Source organism: Artemia sp. Qi Xiang Cuo, chromosome 5, assembly GCF_049724085.1.
Source record: "Artemia sp. Qi Xiang Cuo chromosome 5, ASM4972408v1, whole genome shotgun sequence".
NCBI lineage: Eukaryota > Metazoa > Arthropoda > Branchiopoda > Anostraca > Artemiidae > Artemia > Artemia sp. Qi Xiang Cuo.
Genome location: NC_142798.1, coordinates 38,349,398 through 38,373,094, shown reverse-complemented (window position 1 = coordinate 38,373,094; position 23,697 = coordinate 38,349,398). Strand labels below are relative to the sequence as shown.

The 23,697-nt window shown below is 34.3% G+C and overlaps 1 protein-coding gene across 2 annotated transcripts in view; it reads right to left on the bottom strand.

Moving 5' to 3' along the window:
• LOC148952117 (calpain-11-like) overlaps positions 1-23,697 on the bottom strand; it is a 286,884-nt gene that overhangs the window by 214,667 nt on the left and 48,520 nt on the right. For both annotated transcript variants that reach the window (XM_089088849.1, XM_089088850.1), the window contains exon 3: positions 21,348-21,537. In XM_089088849.1, coding sequence (XP_088944975.1) covers positions 21,348-21,537 — 190 coding nt within the window. The remainder of the gene's footprint in view (positions 1-21,347; positions 21,538-23,697) is intronic.

The following is a 23,697-nucleotide window of genomic DNA, read 5'->3' as shown; positions in this document are numbered from 1 at the left end:
ATATATATATATATATATATATATATATATATATATATATATATATATATATATATATATATATATATATATATATATATATATATATATATATATATATATATATATATATATATATATAGGCCGGGGCACGTACGCAGGAATTTGTTTCGGGGGGGGGGGCCAATTTGTTTCGGGGGGGGGCCAAATCCTTCAAAACCATTATTCTCGTGAGAAAAATCAGAAAATTATGGGAAAATGAAAAAAATCTTGAGATTTCGGGGGGCCGGGGGCGCCGGGCGGGCCGCCCCCCCCCTGCGTACGTCAGATTTGTATATTGGCTTGCGCCAAAAACTTTTTGATAAGTAACCTCAAATTTACATGTTTTATACATTTGGTATCAGTACAAAAATACATTCTTTATATATATATATAATATATATATATATATATATATATATATATACACACACACACATGCATGCATGCATGCATGCATGCATATATATATATATATATATATATATATATATATATATATATATATATATATATATATATATATATATATATATATATATATATATATATATATATATATATATATATATATATATATATATATATATGCGCGCGCGCGCATATATATATATATATATATATATATATATATATATATATATATATATATATATATATATATATATATATATATATATATATATATATATATATATATATATATATATATATATATATATATAGACCGAGGCACGTACGCAGGAATTTGTTTCGGGGGGGGCCAATTTGTTTCGGGGGGGGGCCAAATCCTTCAAAACCATTATTCTGTGAGAAAAATCAGAAAATTATGGGAAAATTAAAAAAATCGTGAGATTTCGGGGGGGGGCCGGGCCCGGAGGCCTCCCCCCCCTGCGTACGTCCCTGTATAGGCCTATATATGTTCGTGGTAACGAACTGTAAGAAAGGAGCGACTCGGCACAATAGTAACTGAAACCCTAAAAAACTGAATTTTGGTAACAATAAATGCATCAAAAGGGTTACCTTTTTATTCTGATTTCAAATATATAATATTCATTAAGTTTAATATTACCCATCAAACGCTATGAGCCTGAGAAAATTTGCATGATTTCAATTTTCGGCGAGAATGGTGTTGTGCAGGGGGAGGTTTCCGAGAAAGATCTTACACGGGAGGACCTTTCCATGGAGAATTTTTTTTGTGAAGAGGGGAATCTTTCATGGATGGGATAGGCGGATTTCCCGGTATTATTTGAAAAACTATCAGAGATTAGCTAAAAAAAACAAGTTTTTCATTTGAAAGTAAGGAGCAACATTAAAATTTAAAACAAGAAGAAATTGTCCCATACATGAGAAGGCTGCCGCTTCCTCAATACCACGCTGTTTACGCTAAAGTTTGACTTTGTCGCAATTCCTTAAGAATAATTCCTGAAACACAAGGGCCGTTTAATTAAGTAAGAAGGTCATTTAAAGTACTAGAAAACTTTAGCGTGAAGAAAGAGGGATTGTGGAGGAGGTAGGCCCTTCATATATGGAATAATTACTGTTCCTTTTTAGTTTTGATGTTGCTCCTTTCTTTCAGTTGAAAACAAAAACGTGTCTTTTTTATTTAATTTCAATACGATGACTGCCTCGATCCTTAGTTTTGAGAGAAAATTTATGATCTGGCTAACTGGAGGAATGAATGATTAAACTTAGCAGGCTACATGGAGAAAAGTATAAACATGGAAAGGTAAGCAAAGCTGGCATTTTCCACTATGTCTTTCTTCGTGTTATAGGAATATTACTTAGACACGGATATGGGATATACAAGGAAGGAAACGTGTTAAAGCTGATGTTGCGCAATGACAACCGTGAAACACTTCTCAAAGACTTTTGACTGATAACTACTCATATGCAAGAGAAAGCAAATCAAATTGACAAAGTAATCCGCCAATTGACGATATGTCAGTTTCTTATTTATGATGGATCACATAAGGGGATATTATCTCATATTTATAAAAAACATATAGAATATATGAGAACCGTTCATATGGAGTTACAACAGTCCTTTTTTGTAAAAACAAACTCAAACGATATATTTTCAGTTCTAGTCTGCATTTTATGTGTCTGCATAGTTACTATTTGTACTTGTTTTACATTCCAAGCCCTTGGCATATCGCGACGCTAAAATACGGTAACATGGTTGATTCCACAAGGGTCTGTCCGCAGTTGATGGATTGACAGTGGGCCAAGACAACTAGTTTTGATCCCAGTGCCTTCCATAGTTCCTGGGCCCGTCATGGGGCTCCAAGAGGGAATTGTTGGCAGATATGTATATGAATTTCTTTAACCGCCGGCCCACTTCCTACACGAAGGCAACAGGAAACACTTAAAACATTGCTTCGATGTCGCATCGTCAGTGCATCGTATTACATGATCAAAACACCGGTGGCCTCTGCATTTGATGGCATTTGAACAGCTTTTCTCCGAATAATGTCAATACTGACTTTTTCAGATAGTCTGGCATTCAGAATATACCTAAGGTAGTTTTATGCAAGGGAACATCCAGATCTCAGGAATCCGAGGCGTTAAAAAACCAGTTCCCGCACCTGTAAAATAGTTAAGATACCACCATAGAGTCAAACATTTGCAGTTTTGTCTTCAAAGTGACTTGGTGTTTATTCTATGATGTCCATGGGTGTCTTCAGGTAGACAAAACTGAGCTTTGTTTCATCTTTGGTGCTCCCACAGGGATCCATCAGGGAGCCTAAACATTTGAAGAGTTAACATTTTTAATGAGATTTCCATCGATCACGGCGATTGCGTCTCCAATAGCACATGTCCTCATCGCCTTTTTTTCTTTTTTTTTGCTGACTTAGGCCTATATAACGGTTGCCGGAATAAATACCATAAAATCGTTTTAGTGGAACTCCGGAAAAAGTGAGGACGGGAACTATAGTCTTCAATTCTTCATCAGTTTTAAAGTGATGATGACCAAGCAATTCTTCAAATCTGTGTAGCTCGTAAGATATTGCAGATATCTTTTGATTTAGTTCGCGATATCTTTTGATCGCACAGAATATCTTTTGATTTAGTTCAATACCCCCCTAAATGTGCCCTGAAAGTTTCAACTTAATACGCTTATAAGCTCCTGAGAAATTGAATATACGCGATTTGACAACTGGATGCACATAGTGTCGATTGATTTAGTTCAACATCCCCTGAAAGTTGTACCTTAGCATCCTCAGCCTTTCGAAACACCCATGACCAAACATGCTCCTCGTCCTAACAATAATACCTATATGTAAATAACGACCAAATAGCATAATTTTCAGCCCTTGTCCCAGGGGCTGTGGGAGCCATGTAATCTCGATTTAAAATTAACGGACCCTTCAACTATAATAAACGAAATAGATATGTGAAAATTTAGATTGAATGTTTATGGGGGATGAGGGAAGAACAGGTGGTCAGAAGAGTGTCGGAACGGGTTGACTGCCCTTCAATCACCCTCGGCTCTTAAAAAGGGCACTAAAACTTTCAATTTCCAATCGAAGGAGCCTTCTCGAAAATTTATACGACCATCAAACAGTTCGCTGTAAGTAAGGAGCCACCTGGCTCAATAGTAACCGAAACTCTAAAAAACGGAGTTTTGATACCAATAGATACAAGAAAAGAATTAAATTTTTATACTGATTTAAAACATATAAGTTTCGTCAAGTTTAATCTTACCCATCAAAAGTTTCGCGCCTGTGAAAATTTACCTTATTTTCGAAAAAAGGGGGAAACAACCCCTAAAAGACAAAAAATCTGAATGGAAATCGCACCATCAGATTCAGCGTATCAGAGAACAAAATATAGAAGGTTCAAGCTCCAACCTGCAAAAATATGGAATTTTGTATTTTTTGCCAGAAGAAAGATCACGATGCGTGTTTGTTTGTTTTGTGTTTTTTTTTTTTCCAGGGGTGATCGTATCAATTCAGTAGTCCTAGAATATCGTGAGAGGACTCATTTGAACGGAAATTAAAAGTTCTAGTGCCTTTTTTAAGTGACCAAAAAATTGGATCGCAACTTGGCCCCCTCCCACGCTCATTTTTCTTCCGAAGTCACCCAATCAAAATTGATAGCCATTTTATTCAGCATAGTCGAAAATCTAATAATTATGTCTTTGAGGATAACTTAATGGCCCACAGTTCCCGGGGGAAGGGCTGCAAGTTATGAACTTTGCCCATTGTTTACATACAGTATTGGTTAATGGGTAGTATACACCCGATTTCAGGAGATATTATTTTCTGGTGGGGGGGAGGGGTCGGGGAGGGCACGGGGAAGGATCTTTCCATCGAGGATGTTTCCTTGGGTGAAGGGACATTTCTATGAAGGGGGAACCTAATTTCCCAGCATTAATTAAAAAAACGATCAGAAATTAAATAAAAAAACAATTTTTTTTCAACTGAAAGTAAAGAGGAACATTAAAACTTAAAACGAACAGAAATTATTACGTATATGATGGGGTTCGCCCCCCTAGTCAATACCGCGCTCTTTACGCTAAAACTTTTTTAGTACTTTCAAAAGAGCTATCTATTCTAATTAACACGCCTTGGTGACTCAGGGGTTTGTGATTCGAACAAAAATCGAACTTTAGCGTAAAGAGTGAGGTATTGAGTAGGAGGGCGAACTTCCTAGTATACGTAGGCTAATAAAAAAAATACCAATATAGAAGTTCGCTACGTAAGTTAATTCGTAAGTTACGTCAAAACAAAATTTCGAGAAAGCTATTTAGCCAAAAAAGTTAAAATTATTATGCAAATTTCGTTTTAATCATTCATGTGCAGTGAGCCAAAATCAAAGCTGTATTAACTCAAAACCCTTCAGAAATTAAATAAAAAAATCAAGCTTTATGTTGCGAGAGAAAAACTGTCTCACAACTTTAGTTTTTTTAAACAATAAAAAACTTTAGCGTAAAGAGCGAGGCGTTGAGGAGGGGACCACCCCTTTCATATGCGGAATAATTTCTGTTCGTTTTAAGTTTTAGTGTTGCTCCTTACTTTCAGTTTAAAAAAAACTTAGTTTTTTTTTATTCAATCTTTCATAAAATGGCCTGGCAAAAACAAAGAAATGAATATAAAGACAACAAAACAGGTCTATTGCCAGTAAATGAAAATGAAGAGAAACAAAGAAAAAATAAAACGAATATTTCTTCCATATGCAAAAAGGCGTCTTCAGCGTAAAAAAAAAAAAAAAAAAAAAAAAAAAAAAAAAAAAACCTAGAAACTAAAACAAAAAAATATATATACGGACGAAAAAAAATGTATAAAAATTGTAAAAAATTTTTACAGTTTTATTTTTACAACAAAATTGCATAAGGCCGAATTATTTGTTTGATTTTTTTTATTTCTCTTCGTTTTCAATTACTAGCCATAGACCTGTTTGTCGTCTTTATATTCATTTCTTTGTTTTTGTCATGGCTGGCAAGTTCGGCTTTAGTTCTTTTATTCGTAAAATGGTCTGGTAAAAAAAATAACAACAACAGTAAATTAAAGCCATATTGCTCTTTACTGCGACTGCGATTGTGATGCATGTAATTAAGACAAGACAAAATCTGATCTCCACTATTTTGTATAATCTTTCTAAGAGGTATGAGCCGCGTTTATAACACTGATGGGGCCTGATCACTGATCAACCGAGAATGCTATACCGACAATGTGGAAACCCTACCATTGTACCATAATATCATAGGTTGTTTGGGATTGTTCTTCTTCTGACAATCCACTATGGCCCTAATGCGCTAGGAATAATAATGTAGTGATGCATTATCCCTTTAATTTCCAGAATATATTTACATCGTACAAAGAGAAAGACAGAGAAAGAGAGAGAAAGAGAGGGGGAAGTGAGAGAAAGAGAGAGAAAGAATTGCATATGACTTCAAAATTAATTTAAAGTAGCTCTGTCTAAGAAAATGTTTGAAATAATATTTTGAACTACGCATCAAAATGAAGGAAAAATGTATTGTCTATACATTGTATTTTTACAACTATGTGTGAACATACTTTTAAAAAGAGCTTTTAAAAGGAGCTCATTTTTTAAAGCTTATTAGAAATATCTAATTTTAACTTATTTAATGAAATTTCAGATATTTTTCCGTCGTGTAAATACAAATAATTTGACAGTTGCTCTGATGCTGAGGCATGCCAAACACATTTGTTTGATATAAGTCAGACCCATGTCAGTAAACTTTGCATACTTCTTATAGTCTGAGTTCTTTGTGTTGCGGAGCACCACCACTGCTTTGTAGTTTTGAATGTTTGACGTTCAGCGATCTGTAGATCGGCAGCAATAAGAGATGTAACACAGGTCAAGGTTGATGTAGCGCAGGAGTAAAGGAGTAAACTATTTTTTTTTCACCATCACCAGCTAATTCCTAACCAAATAGCTAGCACAACAGGTTTTTTTTCAGCGTAGCCCGCCTCCAAGGTGACAGGTCTCTTTTGCTATCTGTGAAGAGTTCCAAACCCGAAAACAAATAGAAAAAGTCGTTTCGCAATTTTTATGACCGCTTCTTCAAAACTATCCTGGTCAGGGGGAGAAAAGAAGAGATCTTTTGATTCTTCTTTTTGTAAAAATAGAAGAATAAAAGAGGAATCGAGCAAAAAGAAAAACTAAACAAAACTGTTGTTTTATTTCTTCAATAGAAGTTTTGAAAACAGACAATAATAAGCTCAACAATATACTGAATTCACTTGCAAGAGTTTTAACACCTGCAGGTTCAGTTTTCACGGATTCTCTTAAATCTGCGAAAACCACTAGTGGATGATGGTCACTTTTTACTAGGAATTCACCATTGTCTGCACCAAAGTCTAAACACATACTGAACAAGTACTGACAAAACCTATCCTCTCCACACAAAAAAAGTGACCCTTTGTCCGCGTCTTCGGAGACGATTCCATACCTATGCGAACCTGGCGAGTAAATCACAAGTTCCGTAGGTGATTATACTTGTTCCGTAAAAGCTGTATTAAATTTAATTTATTGGCTCGGAGCGATTAAGTAGTAAAACATTTACCCTCTAGAGGCGCTGAGGTACGCGGGGTCACTTTTGGAGAGTTTTGTCAGTACTTGGCCAGTATGTGTTTACACTTTGGTCTGCACCAACACTAAGAAAATGTATTTACGTGTTATCCCGACCACATTCAAGTTCTTGATCTGAGTAAAACCGGTTTCTCTGTCTGCATTCAAAGATAATTGGCTTAGCTTGAAAGAGATAAACTACTATGCACGCATATTTTAATTAGACATATAGAGCATGTTAGGCTTTTAATATAATGCGTTCTGGGCGGCCTACTTTCCATAATTCTCTGGTTTAGTTTCCATAAGTTTGTTGCTAAAGTATTATATATTCATTATGTTTTGGTACATTTCATTATAATTAACCCAACTTCACCTCTCAAGTGTGGTCGGGATAACACGTAAGTACCTAAAAGAGCTATTGACATTTACATCACCGTGGGTAAAAGTTTCGCAAATGGGGGAAATGAATTCAACAGAACAAGCTTCAATGCACGTGGAACGGAATTTACTGTAGACCAGTTTGTAATATAATAGCAAAGACTAATAAATGTTAATTTTCCTTTGCAAAATCTCGTCACGGTCGAGTTCTGAAGCTTTATGAGGTTTGAAAAAATATTTGTAGCATTTTGTCGGAATATTCACTTCCTAAAAGGTCAATAACCTAATATAGCTATGAGTCAAAGATCAACATCTTTATCGTAGTTAATGTAGAGCGTTTAAAATTTGTCTTTAAAGAAAAGTTTAAAAAAGCCGGAAGCTCCTACCTCCAATGCTAATTGACAATAACATCGACCTTTACGGTACTTGGACCAGAAAAGTCATCTTATCCGCTACAAATAATTAGATTGACTTTCATGCAGAAAAATATAAATTACAATATTTTGTGGGTAATATTTTCGCTTTTAGTAAATTTCATAAATTATACAAAAAATAGAGTTTTCTCCTAAAAAGTAAATACCAAACCTAAAAATTAAAACAATCTGGGATTATCTTACATAGAAAGTTAAAATTAAAGCAAGTTAAAAATATTTTTAGTGAAGAAACGAAATCTCCGACGAGGATAAATTACAAGAAAAAAACAACGAAACGAAAAAATAAGCTTCTCAAACAAGCTTGGCATTACCGCCCCTCAAATCCGCGAAAAGGCTAGAGTATCGGTTATGATTCTCTGAAAACTAAACATATTTTCAAGAGTTGTTTAAATAAAGTCAGTAAAATAAAAAAATAACACAAGGATCCAAAAAATTTACAAGCTAGCAAAATTTTACTGATAAATTACCACTCAAAAGTGTGGTGGTGCCACCCCTAAAACCCCCCAAGGACTAGAGTGTCCTTTTTGAATTACTAAAACTTAAGCAAATAGCTTATGCTGAAAGTTATATTCAGCAAAATATTTTTCGGGTTGAACTTAGAAGGAAAATAAGCACTGATGAAATTGTTTTGCATATTAGATTAGTAAAACTAAACTAATTGTTAAAATACAATGAAATAAAAAAAAATCTGGGGGCAGTAAAAGCTTTTTGAAACTAATACAATAAAAGAAAATTAGCCTACTGTTGAAAATTTATATTTGTGTAATATAAAATTCAAACGATATTCTGACATAGAGGGGATTTGGAAGGCTGAAATGCCGAAAAAAGACAATATCTACCATAATCAAGATTGCTGGAAACAGCTGCTGAAAGTAGACTGGTTGTTCAATTTATAATGATAGTAGTTTCTGGAAGTCTCAGTAATTTATCGTTTTAGAATTTTTGAATTAAAAGATGAAAAATGTTTAAAATACATTCGCTATAGTAAGCGTAAATGACGTTCTGACATTCAGAAGGTTTAGGTTACAGTAGCCCTACTCCTGTATGTGGTTATATATTTCTGTAGTTGCCCTACTATCACTTTTGACTCTTAATAAGGGCATTAGAACTTTCATGATTAATTTCTGAGACAACACTGGCTAACCATGCCAAAACAAAAATTGCAAAGAAGAGAGAAACGAGGACAATAACAGCCAGTGAAAAACAAAAGAAACGGTTATGCAAATGTTTCGGTTGAAACCTCTGCTCAACCGTCCTCAGTGCAGAATAATAAAAAAAAATGCAGATAGAAGTCCAAAGGACGATATAAAAATCAAACCTCAAAATAAACACTGAAACTAAAAGAAGGATTTCGAAAGGGTCCTTATTTTAGTTTCAGTGTTTATTTCAGTGTTTATTAAACCTCAAAATAAACACTGAAACTAAAAGAAGGATTTCGAAAGGGTCCTTATTTTAGTTTCAGTGTTTATTTCAGTGTTTATTAAACCTCAAAATAAACACTGAAACTAAAAGAAGGATTTCGAAAGGGTCCTTATTTTAGTTTCAGTGTTTATTTCGAGGTTTGGTTTTTATATTGTAATTCCACATTTTTGTAGACAGGAGCTTTGGTTTTCTGATATGCTGAATCTGATGGCTTAATTTTCACTTAGAATCTTGACTTTTTGGGGGTGTTTCCTCCCTTTTTTGAAAATTTGGCAAATTTTCTCAGGCTCTTAACTTTTGATGGGTAGCATTAAACTTAATGAATTTTATATATTTTGTAATCAGCATAAAAATCTAATTCTTTTGGTGTATTAAATAAAAAAAAACAAGTTTTTTAAACTGAAAGTAAGGGGCGACATTAAAACTTAAAACGAACAGAAATTATTCCGTATATGAAAGGGGCTGTTCCCTCCTCAACGCCTCGCTCTTTACGCTAAAGTTTTTTATTGTTTTAAAAAATAAAGTTGTGAGACAGAGTCAAACTTTAGCGTAAAGAGCGAGGCCTTGAGGAGGGGACAGCCCCTTTCATATACGGAATAATTTCTGTTCGTTTTAAGTTTTAATGTCGCCCCTTACTTTCAGTTTAAAAAACTTGTTTTTTTTATTTAATTTCTGATCGCTTTTTAGTTAATGCAGCTTTTATTTTGGCTCGCCGTCATTGAATAAGTAAACAAAATTTGCATAAAAATGTTACTTTTCTTTTGCTAAATGGTTGTCTCTAAATTTGGTTCTGACGTAATTTACAAATTAACTTACCTAACGAACTTCTATATTTGTATATTTTTCTTCTGGAAAAAAATACAAAGTTGCAGATTTTTGCAGATATGAACTTGAAACCTATGTTATAGGGTTTTCTGATACGCTGAATCTGACAGTGATTTTCATTAAATTTTTTTCACTTTTAGGGGATGTTTCCCCCTCTTTAAAAAATCAGGTAAGTTTTCTCAGGCTCGTAGCCTTTGATGAGTAATACTAAACTTAACAAAATTTATATATTTAGAATCAGCATTATAATCCCATTCTTTTGATACATTTATTGACATCAAAGTTCCGTTTTTAAAAGTTTCGCTTACTATTGAGCCGTATCGCTTGTTTTTTCTTATTGTATTTTTTTTATTACGTATATGTTATTACGTATAAGATGGGGTTCTCCCCTTAGTCAATACCACGCTCTTTACGTTAAAATTTAAAAAAAAATTTAATTCACAAATCTCAGAATCACAAAGGCCGTTTAATTAAAATAGATAGCTCTTTTTAAAGCACCAAGAAAAAAAACCGTAGCGTAAAGAGCGAGGTATTGAATAGGGGGTGAACCCCCTCATATACATAATAATTTCTGTTCATTTTAAGTTTTAATGTTGCTCCTTACTTTCAGTTGAAAAAACTTGTTTTTTTTTATTCAATTTCTGATCGTGTTTTAAATAATGCTTGGAAATACGGCGCCCCCTTCACAGAAATGTCCCTTACCTCAAAGAAACATCCTCCACGGAAAGATTCTCCCGAGTAACCCCCTCTTCCAGTCCCCCGACCCCTTCTTCCTGAAAATGTCTGTATACTTCCCAATAACCAATACAATATGCAAGCAATGGACAAAGTTCACAACTTGCAGCCCTTCCCCTGGGAACTGTGGCGGATTAAGTCATCGTAAAAGACATAGTTATTAGATTGTCGACTATGCTGAACAAAATGGCTATCTCAAAATTTTAATTGGGTGACTTTGAGAAAAAAATGAGCGTGGGAGGGGGCCTAGTTGCCCTCCAATTTTTTTGGTCACTTAAAAAGGGCACTAGAAATTTTGATTTCCGTTCCAATGAGCCCTCTTACGATATTCTACCACCACTGGGTCAATACGATTACCCCTGGGGAAAAAAAACAAAAAAAAAAACAAACAAATAAACACGCACCTGTGATCTTTCTTCTGGCAAAAAATGCAAAATTCCACATTTTAGTAGATGGAAGCTTAAAACCTCTACAGTAGGGTTCTCTGATATGCTGAATATGATGGTGTGAATTTCATTAAGGGTCTATAGCTTTTAGAGAGTCTTTCCCCCTTTTTTCGACAAAAAACCAAAAGTTCTCAGGTACGGAATTTTTAATAGATACGATTAAATTTCATGAAACTGTTATTTTGAACTCAGAATTAAAAACTTACTTTTTCGATACATGTATTGGTATCGAAATTCCGTTGTTTAGAGTTTCAGTTACCATTGAGCCGGGTCGCTCCTTACTTACAGTTCGTTACCACGAACTGTTTGATTAATTGTTATCGAAGATCCTTTTTTTAGAGTTTTGATTACTATTTCGCCGAGTCGCTCCTTACAGTTCGGTACCACAAACTGTTTGATAGCTAGTTACTCCCAATAAGTTATTATGAAAAATATTCTGTTAAATTTTGAGGCAATAGCAGTAGTTAAAAATTGCTTATTCTGAGGTAATTTACCCAGCCCCATTGATTTTATCTTACAGAACACATAAGATAATTCAAACCTTTCTTTTGCCTTCACTATGATTCAATCAATCAATAAAATATTATGGAAGGGGAATGTTTTACATCAGAATGTATTATAAAAATGGTGCAGTATAGGAAATTTGGTTGCATCAAATTTCACACGATGTTTATTAATAATGAGCAACCTTATAAGTCGTACGAAAATGATTTAAAAGACTTGAATTAATTCCTGGGATATGAATCACAAACAGGATTTGCAAAATTAAAAATCAAACATAAGTATATGCTCCACAAATTGAGCGCTTTAGGGTGAAACACGATGGAAGTGATGTATATATGTGCATTTGAATACGAAAAGATTATGGACATCAATTAACTAAATTAAAGAGCGCTAAGGGTAGTGGAGCAATAGTGTGTTATTGAACAATGATAACGATTAGGATAAAAAGCTCTACAGCTTTAAGAAAAACAATGCTATAAGCAAATAAAACACACATATGTATACTTGGAGCACAAAGGCTAAGCCAACGACCCGTTTCTAATAAAACTATTGATTCTGCACAGAATTCCAATAGCATAGTAAACTGATCATTACAATTATTAAAGAAACTTTCAAAAGTTCTAATTAATAAATGGTCAGAGCAAGGGTGTAGGTAAAGTAAGTATGCATAATTTTTCGTTAAATTGTTCCCAAACTTTGGATGGAGGGTTGGAAAATTGTGAAAAAATTAGATTAGAGGCGCATCCGCTAATGCAGAAAATATGGAAAATTGTGATTTTTCGGAGGTGAGGAGTGGGCAACTCAACTATTCAACCTGTCACATCCCAAAAATGCAGCAGTGCACGTACTTCGTATCAAACTTCCCATATGCTGCAGAATTTTTTTCATGAAACTTTTTTTTAACGTTTCTTTCTTTTTATATTATTTCAGGGTCAAGGAATTAAGCATTTGCCAAAAACAAATGTAGACACATCTATAATTTTACAAGATTTCTGATCATCCTGACACCCAAGAAATTATTAACTTGTAAAAAGAAATATGGTACTTCTATGTTATAGCGCCTATGTTAAGTTCTTCATCTAATTAGAACCTATTTCTCTGAATAATCCCAATGAATTATGACAAAATATGATGAAAATATAAGGTACTTCTGCGTTATACCCACTCTTTTATATACTGCTAGTTTGGTTAATGCTAATGAAATAAAATAAAATAAAATAGGATGAATATAGAATAGTTTAGAAACAAATTTGGGCTATATATTTGCAAATTAGGGGGCGGGGGCAAAGCATAGCATATATTAAATACGTAACCTAACCTAACCTAGGTACCTTTTCCACCCACAAACCCCAAAAAACAACACTTTAAATATCGTATATGCAATTAAAACCATGCTATACATCTACAGCAGTGTGTTGAACCATCCCGTAAAACGATTTGTTTAAAGCGTCTTGAGTTTGAGATATAAAAAGAGTGGGTATAACGAAGAAGTACCAAATATAATAGTTTAGAAACAAATTTGGGCTATATATTTGCACATTAGGGGGTGGGGGTAAAATATAGCAGGTCTGCATGCAAAATGTGTTAGGTTCAATTATTCTGCATATTATAAAGTAAGAATTGTTTTCTAACTTCAGACTTTTCAAATACTTCACCCCACACCCCCTAATGTGCAAATATTTAGCCGAAATTATATATGTCCCATCTAATCTGTCACTTGTCGTTATTTGTCTCACGCTGAAAGAAAGTAACGAAGAAATCGGTTCTGCAGTGCGTCAATAGATGAAGAACTTAACATAGGCGCTATAACATATAAGTACCCAGAAAAAAAACATCTCAAGTAGGTTCTTGGCTTATAATTAAATAACACAACAAGGTTTTTGAAATGAAACTGAGGAGCAACATTAAATTTCAAACGAATAAGTTACTCCGCATATGAGTGAGAGCCCTTCCTCAAAGCCCTGGTTTTACGCCAAAACTGCATAGCACCTTACTCAAAGCATTCATGAATGCAGCGAATGTGGTTGCACTCAACAAAGGGCTATATTTACCGATTGCCTTCTAAAACGTTTGAACATGATTTCGGATTGTTTAAATCAAATGTGCATCAAGAAGCTCTTCTATTTTTGAGGTATTGTGAAAAATACTTTTTATCTGATGCCTGTGTGTCTGGACAATGGGTTTCAATGCATTAGGGGTAATAAGTCAAACTTTAGCGTAAATATCGAGGAGTTGAGGAGGGGGCTGACACTAAATTACGGAATAGTTTCCGTTCTTTTTTAAGTTTTAATATCGAAAAACTTTTATTTTCGTTTAAATTCTATTCGTTGTTTTTACCATGCCCAGGGTTAATCTAAGTACGAGGAGGGCCGCCGGGCCAATGATTATCCTGGTCAGAAAAGCATCAAAACTTCACATTTTACCCATGAATGCTTGAAAACATTGAACTAAGGTTCTTTGATATTACATGGTGGACTTTTCATCAAGATCACTCCCCTTTCCGGGGTTATTTTACTCCTTTTTTAAAAATTAGGCAAATGTTCTCAGGTTCATACCTTTTGTAGGTAACTGAAACTTCATAAATCTTACGTTTTCAGAATCATCACTTAAAACCTATTTTTCTTATGTATATGTTTTTATTCAAACTCCTCTTTTTAGAGTTTTGGCTGCGATAAGCAGAGTCACTCACATGTTCAGTGCCACGACCTGCTTGAATGGTCTTTGCGATATATATTACTCTTTTTTATCCATATTGCCAACTTGTCTTCCATCTTTTTTTTTTATTTTTGCTAAAACGTTGCCATTACCATTTTAGATTATTCGACTTTTCTCTACAATGTTACATGTATTTAAAGGTGGCTTACTCTAAGGACAAAAAATTGTTTCTGCTACTGGCTCTACCTGAACTAATACCAATTGTACAAAGCCAATTAAAAATATTAAAACAACGCTTCTCTGTGCAGTCGTTTAATAAGATAAAACTCGAGTTTTTTTGTTACAGATCATAGATTACATACTATTTACTTACTTAATAAAAGAGCGAACCCTGGTCTATAGTAACCAAAAATCTAAAAACGTGTGTTGAAAAAAACTATCAGGTGAGATTTTTTTCATTTATAGCTGATTCATCAATGGTAACTATTATTTCGATTATCTTAATAAAAAAACCCTATAGCAAAAACAAAGTTACGCGAATTTATGAAAAATAAAGAAATTTTCTTTGGGAGCGGGTAGGCTATATGGCAAAAACCGTGGTTTGCCAAAACTGGACATTTCTAAGCCGTTGTTGGATTTTGGTCTAGATGTTTGAGACATCATTTTCTAAAAAATCTTATATTATTGTGGATATGTTTTGAATAATAGACTACTTATTGATTACCGCGCAATAGGAAAACTTCATTTTTAGATTTCGGGATTTTTTTCAGGATTTTTTTTCAAGATTTGGACCGAAATTTGAATACAGTACAGTCTGTACTTTAAAATTACCTTAAAGAAAAAAGAATATAAAATTATTCTTTGAAGATATGCACCAAATCAAAGATTTTAGGAATTTATCTTTTTTTCTGTTTCAAAGAAAAAGTTTTGAAAGAGAATTTGCAACAGTAGCTATTATTTTCAAACAGTTCGTGGTAACGAACTGTAAGTAAGGAGCGACCCGGCTCAATAGTAACCGAAACTCTAAAAAACTAAAAAATTCAAATATATATGTTTCATCAAGTTTAGTTCTACCCATCAAAAGTTATGCGCCTGAGAAAATTTGCCTTATTTTGGAAAAAAGGGGGAAACAACAAATAAAAGTCATAGAACTTTAATGAAAATCACACCATCAGATTCAGCGTATCAGAGAACCCTACTATAGAGGTTTCAAGCTCCTATCGGCAAAAATGTGGAATTTTGTATTTTTTGCCAGAAGAAAGATCAGGGGTACGTGTTTATTTGTTTTTTTTTCCCCACGGGTGATCCTATCGACCCATTGGTCCTGGGATATCGTGAGAAGGTTTATTCGAACTGAAATTAAAAGTTCTAGTGCCCTTTTTAAGTGACCCAAAAAAATGGAGGGCAACTTGTCCCCCTCCAACGCTCATTTTTTTCCCGATGTCACCCAATCAAAATTTTGAGATAGCCATTTTGTTCAGCATAGTCGAAAATCTGATTAGTAAATCTTTTAGGATGACTTAATCCCCCACTATTCCTGGGAGAAGGGCTGCAAGTTATAAACTTTGTCCATTGTTTACCTGTAGTATTGGTTATTGGGAAGTATACAGGATTTTTCAGGAGGAACTTTTTTCTAGTGGGGGGTCGGGGTCAGAGTCGGAGTTACGGGGGAGGATCTTTACATGGAGGATATTTCCTTGGGGGAAGGGGACATTTCTACGAGGCAACATTTCCCAGCATTGTTTAAAAAACGATCAGAAATTAAATAAAAAAAGTTTTTTTCAACTGAAAATAAGAAGAAACATCAAAGCTTGAAATAAGTAGAAAGAACTCCGTATAAAGGGCAGTTTGCCCCTTAGTCAATACCACTTCGTCTACTTCAAAGTTTTTTGTAGTACTTTAAAAAAAAACATCTATTCTAATTAACTGGCCTTTGTGAATCAGGGGTTTGTGATTCGAACAAAATTTGAAACTCTAGCGCAAAGAGTGAGGTATTGACTAGGGACCGAACTCCCTAATATACGTAATAAAAACATACGAATATAGAAATTCGTTACGTAAGTTAATTCGTAAGTTACGTTAGAACAAAATTTCGAGAAAGCCAATGAGCCAAAAAAAGGAAAATTAATATGCGAATTTCGTTTTAATTATTCATGTACGGTGAGCCAACACCAAAGCTGCATTAATTCAAAAACTTTCAGAAATTAACAAAAAAAACAAGTTTTTTTTAACTCAAAGTAAGGAGCGACATTAAAACTTAAAACGAACAGAAATTATTCCGTATATGAAAGGGGCTGTCCCTCCTCAACACCTCGCTCTTTACGCTAAAGTTTGACTTTGTCTCACAACTTTGTTTTTTAAAACAATAAGAAACTTTAGCGTAAAGAGCGATGCGTTGAGGAGGGGACAGCCCCTTTCACATACGGAATAATTTCTGTTCGTTCTAAGTTTTAATGTCGCTCCTTACTTTCAGTTAAAAAAACTTGTTTTTTATAGTTAAATTATATTTAGGAAGAGCGTTGAATGGCGGTTCGAATCGCCTGCTTATTTTTCAGCCAGCGAATTAATCCACGCCTTGAATTATTTACCGCTGTGTTTGCCATCTTGAAAAGTAGTTGAGTAAAATTAACGAAACTATCAGAAATGGAATTGAATGTAAACTCAAAACGAACAAAATTTATCGTTGGTAGTATACGTGAAATATATCTATGAAACTAGCCAAAATAAACTGACTCATTACTATGCAAAAATCGTTTATTCTTCTATGATTTCAGCAAGGCACTAGTTTTTTCTAAACTCTACATGTGTAGGAAAATATCACCAGCTGCTTTATTTGAGCTAGTTTCATAAATATATGTCGCATTTGCTACAAAACAAGAACTTTGTTGGGTTTAATTTTCAACTCCATTCTTTACTTCCATCAGAAAAACCTTCGTTCTTTAGAATTAACGAAATATAGAATCCAAACTCATTTTATCCTCATTAACGAGCGTTGGGGCTAAACTTCGTTTTTTCTTGCACCATGCAATTTTGGGCGATCAGCAAATTAAGTGTCATTAACTCACAAAACAAACGTTTGGTGTCGGGAAAAGCGATCGAGTCCAATATATCTTTACTTATTTTGCTTTTCAGTGAACAACCTATAGTGAACATTCTGAAACTAGAACCTAGGCATCATGATTTTAAAACGTATTAAGATGTGTTTATATCAGAAAAAACGAATCAATTTGCAGCAGTGAAAGCAGTAATAGTTGGTATCAATCGTCTTCTCCTTTTAAAAGGAAAATTAAATAAAAAAAACAAGTTTTTTAAACTGAAAGTAAGGAGCGACATTAAAACTTAAAACGAACAGAAATTATTCCGTACATGAAAGGGGCTGTCCCCTCCTCAACGCCTCGCTCTTTATTCCGTATATGAAAGGGGCTGTCCCCTCCTCAACGCCTCGCTCTTTACGCTAAAGTTTGACTGTCTCACAATTTTTTTTTAAAACAATAAAAAACTTTAGCGTAAAGAGCGAGGCGTTGAGGAGGGGACAGCCCCTTTCATATACGGAATAAAGAGCGAGGCGTTGAGGAGGGGACAGCCCTTTTCATGTACGGAATAATTTCTGTTCGTTTTAAGTTTTAATGTCGCTCCTTACTTTCAGTTTAAAAAACTTGTTTTTTTTATTTAATTTCTGATCGTTTTTTAGTTAATGCAGCTTTTATTTGCATAAAAATTTTACTTTTCTTTTGCTAAATGAATGTCTTTACAAATTAACTTACGTAACTAACTTCTATATTCGTATATTTTTCTTCTGGCAAAAATTCAAAGTTGCAGATTTTTGCAGATATGAGCTTGAAACCTATGTAATAGGGTTTTCTGATACGCTGAATCTGACGTTGTGATTTTCATTAAAATTCTTCCACTTGTAGGGGATGTTTCCCCCTCTTTAAAAAATCGAGTAAATTTCCTCAGGCTTGTTGCCTTTGATGAGTAATACTAAACTTAATAAAATTTATATATTTAGAATCAGCATTATAAACACATTCTTTTGATACATTTATTGACATCAAAATTCCGTTTTTAAAAGTTTCGATTACTATTGAGCCGTATCGCTTGTTTTTTTATTGTTTTTTTTTATTACGTATATGTTATTACGTATATGAGGGGGTTCTGCCCTTAGTCAATACCAAGCTCTTTACGTTGAAAGTTAAAAAAAAATTTTATTCACAAAACCCTGAATCACAAAGGCCGTTTAATTAGAATAGATAGCTCTTTTGAAAGCACTAAAAAAAACTGTAGCTTAAAGAGCGAGGTATTGACTTGGAGGAGAACCCCCTAACATACGTTATAATTTCTGTTCGTTTTAACTTCTAATATTCCTTCTTACATTTCAGTTGAAAAAACTTGGGTTTTTTTTATTTAATTTCTGATCGTTTTTTAAATAATGTTTGGAAATCCGGCGCCCCCTTCATAGAAATGTCCCTTACCCCAAAGAAACATCCTCCACGGAAATATTCTCCAGAGTAACTCCCTCCTCTAGCCCCCCCCCCCTCCAGAAAAAGTCCTTCCTGAAAATGGTTGTATACTTCCCAATAACCAATAAATAATGCTGGCAAGTCCGGCGCCCCCTTCATGGCGATTTCCCTTCCCCCATTAAAACTTCCTTCATTAAAAGATCATCCAACATAACCCCCGACCCACCCTTCCCTCCCACTAGCAGAAAAAAAAACTCCTGAAAACTTCTGTATACTTCCGAATAACCAATACTATATGTTAACATTGGGTAAAGTTCATATCTTTTAGCCCTCCCTCTGGGTACTTCGGGGGATTAAGTCATCCCAAAAGACATATTTATCATATTTTCGACCATGCTGAACAAAATGATTATCTCAAAATTTTGATTGGGTGACTTTGGGAAAAAAATGAGCGCTGGAGGGGGCCTAGAATCACTTCATTTTTTGGGTCGATTAAATAAGAAACTATAACTTACATTTTCCGATCAAATTAGCCAACTATCGGTATTTTTGAAGCATTGGGTCGTTACGATTACCCCTGGGGAAAAGAAAAACAAAAACAAAAAACAACCCAACACAAACATACATAAACACGCCTCCGTGATCTTTCTTCTGGCAAAAAATGGAAAATTCCACATTTTTGTAGATAGGAGCTTGAACACCTCTACAGTAGGGTTATCTGATACGCTGAATATGATGGTGTGATTTTCATTAATGTTCTATAACTTTTAGGGGGTCTTTCCCCCTTTTTTTGAAAATCAGCCAAATTTTCTCAGGCGCGTAACTTTTGATGGGTAGCTCTAAACTTGATGAAAGTTATATATTTGAAATCAGCATTGAAATCTGATTCTTTTGATATATCTATTGGCATCAAAAACCCGTTTTCTAGAGTTTCGGTTACCATTGAGCCGGGTCGCTCCTTACTTACAGTTCGTTACCACGAACTGTTTGATAATGACTTAAGTCATGCCATAAATATGAATATACTCGTTAAATGACCTTGTAAATTCATGTTTATAAGCTGGAATGATGTCACTACAAAACAATCTGGAAGTAGAATTCACATGATAATTGGTGTACGCATTTGTTCTAAACTACGAACTAGTGAAGCTGGCTCAGTTGAGGCTAGAAAGACGACACATTAGGGGGCCAGAGCTCTCTTGTTTAAAAAAAAAATATACCCTGAATTGTGAAGAAATTTTTTCTTTGACAAGTATAATTATTTTGTTAGATTTTAGAAAAATCGATATTGAAAACACGACCAATTGCTACTTTAAAATGAATATTGAATAGTTACTATAACTTAAAATGACATTTTTAAGTTCTAAAGATCATTATAGAACTCCTTAAGCCCTCCTTCTCAAAGTTACAGATGGCCCCTGAAATAATGCCAGACAGAAATGTCAAGTATTATGATGTCAACATTGCTTAAGGTTTATTGACCTACTATCTGACAAGGGTCCTTCTTTCTTATCTTGTCATAAGTCATTAAAAAAATCTGCCCGGGTGTTGGCAAGAATCCAAGAATCTATTGCTGAGGGAAGACGGCAAGTTAGTGAAGACCTTCAATAAACAAGCGAATTAGACAAAACATCGAAGAGAGTACATGAAAAATCCGGACATTTGAAGGAGGAATATACGTCGCAATGCTTTCTTGTATGTTTTCATTTAATTGAATACATTTAACTGTTTAAGTGACTTCTCAAAATACAAGAGCTTCAAGAGACTATCTAGTGTTGACTGGCACAGACCAAGAAAAGTTCATATTCATTTTTGAAGTTACTTTCCGTTACCAACCTTAGCTTAATATTGCTGTCTATTTAACAAGAGAGAAACAGATAATTTACTTTAGAAAAATGTTGTGACTGAAAACTTTGTGTTCTTTTTATTGATTTAACTTTTCTCACAAAAGAATCAATGACGTTTCAAACAGACAGGATCGTTTGTCTCTCCAGAAATTGCATTTTGTAGGTTTGTTCTTGAAAATTACCTAACCCGAAGCATTAGTTGATCCGATGTAAAAGTGCAGGGTAGCAAAAATAATAAATCAAAAGAAATTAGTCACAAAAATAAACCAAAAGAATTCAAGCCTGCCTTTTAATACGAGTGCAGTGGCAGATTCAGGGGGCGAGGGGTGTGCCCCTAACGTAGACTAGAGTAGTGTAATTTACTTAATTAACGCAAGTTTTCGTTAATTAAACTTCCTCCTAACGCAAGTTTATCAGATCAGCCTATTTTGTCCCCCCCCCTCTGAAAAAATTCTGGATCCGCCCCTGTACGAATGCATAGGACACTAATCATCCTATTTCTTTTTAATTCAACTGTATTCACCTCTGTAAAAAAAAAAGGAAAAACGTTATACCTGAGTATAGAAACAAAATTAAACTTACATAAGGCCTTCTCCATTCAATACGTCCAAGTTTAACTTTCTTACTCAGGCCAAGTGGCTTTTCGTCAGGTTGGAACGTTTTGTCGTCAAAGAGTATTCCTCTTTCTCGGCAGTGGTGCTTAATTTGGGAATAACCTGTACTATTGAAATTTCGGGATTTTGATGAACCTCTTCGAACACCATTATACACTCTGAAATACAATAATAAATTTTTAAATAGACAGGCTAGTGACCTAATTTGTGCATTATTTTGCGCGTTGATATGCCGACCATCAGAAATCACGAACACAAGGTGGTGCGTGCCAAGCTTGGCGAAAGTGTGCTAGGCGTGGGCGAATGGTGTCAAGCGCTACGGAGACTGTTCCACACGCAGTGGAGCCTTGCGGCATACGTGGCTCTCGAAGAGATACACCAGCTATTTAAAAGTGGGCGACCCCTCAGTTTAAAACATGCAAATAGCGCATCAATTTTTCTCGAGAGAGAAGAGCGGGGAGGGATTTCCTAAAATGCAAAAACTTTAAATATATGGAATTTTAGAAACACTGTGAAATCATTGGACTTCCACTGGCGGGGCATATGCCCTGGAAACTCGCCTCAATTTTGAGCACCTCGTGCACTAACTCGCTTTGGTTTTGGCTTTTTGTTGGGAATGTAATTGAATTAGTTCGTGAAATCACAGATACTGTAAAGATAAAAATGAAACCAGGTTTTCCCGTTTCGTATTATATTATATTTACTTCTTATTTTCATCCCCCCCCGTCTTTCTCTCCTCTACTATCTATTTTCGTTTCTTCCTCTCTCCTCCCCTCTCTATTTTTTCTCTCTCTCTCTGTCTTCCTCTTTTTCGAAAATTAATTCTAAAAACTTTCCGAAAAAGAAGTTTTTCAAAGTCATATTAAACTTGAGACCAGCAGAAATAAATTCTTTTTATATTCCAAGCTCAAAACGACCAGAAATTACTATTAAAGAATAAATGAAACCCAAAACGAACAGAAATTAAACAAACAATCATAGCAAACATAGCTTACAGATAAGAGGTACTAATATAAATAAATAAATAGATCTTAAAGCAGGTAAAAATTAAATTAAATATTCCAATTCAAGTTTAAAACGAACAAAATTACTACAAACAGGAGTTTGGCTATTGTCCCTTTCCCCCTGTCCTAACCGTAAAAGTCTAATGCCTATTGTGTCATTTACGTTTTATTGAAAATTATTTGTATCTTCAACAGTCTTTATAAGGAACTAATAAAAATAAACTGAACATTTGATATATAATGATACTAAATCCTAAAAACTCAGTAATTCAAGATTTTATTTCACTATAACTTTTACCTTTGTTTTTTAATGTTGTAAATATAAAAGAAAGTTATTTTTAATTTAATTTGTTTCTGTTTTTTCAACATCCCCCATTTCAACTTCAAAGTTTTTTTTTTCAACGTCATAGTTTCAAAACATCAAAGTGATGTCGTTTCAACATCAAAGGTATTACGATACACTTTTTTGAAAATTACTTTTTCAAAATTTGATCAGTGATGAGGGAAGGGGGTATCTAAAGGCATAGTTACTATGCCTTTTGACTGTTTTTAACAAATCATCTTTTTAAAATTTGTATTAGTGATAAGGAAAATCCCCCTCAATGTCCCCTGTCCAACTTAATACCCTCAGACTTTCCTTAGATATTGTTGATATGCCCCTACCGATAAACAGTATGCACACTGTGTTTTAGTGTTCCCGGTATCCTGCCGGGTCATTCACAAAATAATAAAATTCCGGATTATTCACTAGATTTTCTTTCTTCGGAGAGAGTTCAATGACAGAGTTCATTCAAAGTCTTGATGTAAATTCTCTTCTTTAATCTTGCCTAAATGTAAAGTAAATTTCCAATGAATGTGACAAAGCCTTCCGTGTTTTCTAATTGCAAACGAAATGTTGAGTTTATAGTTGTATACTTCGTTGATCTCATTTCCCCACATATACCACGTATTTTCGACGTAACAACCTTAAATTAGGTATCTTTTTCTAAGACCAAACTGCCTTTCAATCCCCATTTGAACGTTTATTTGTTGGTCTTAAAAAGGCCGTGTGACCTGAGAAAAGGAGACTGAATTTAAGGTGTTAAGTCGATAATTATTTGACTTTAATTCTGCTAGTTTTGGTTTAGTATGGTTCTTTAGTGTTTCTTCGTAAAAGTTCTTTCTTAGAGAATGTTTTTTTTTTAATCAATAACGAGTGATCAATAAAGAATAACGCATTTGCAATTATAAAGGTAGAGCTAACATAATCTTCCTCATGGATCTTTTTCTGTTGCTGTTGTTGTAGGTTTACTGAAAAAGTGGCCTTATCATGAT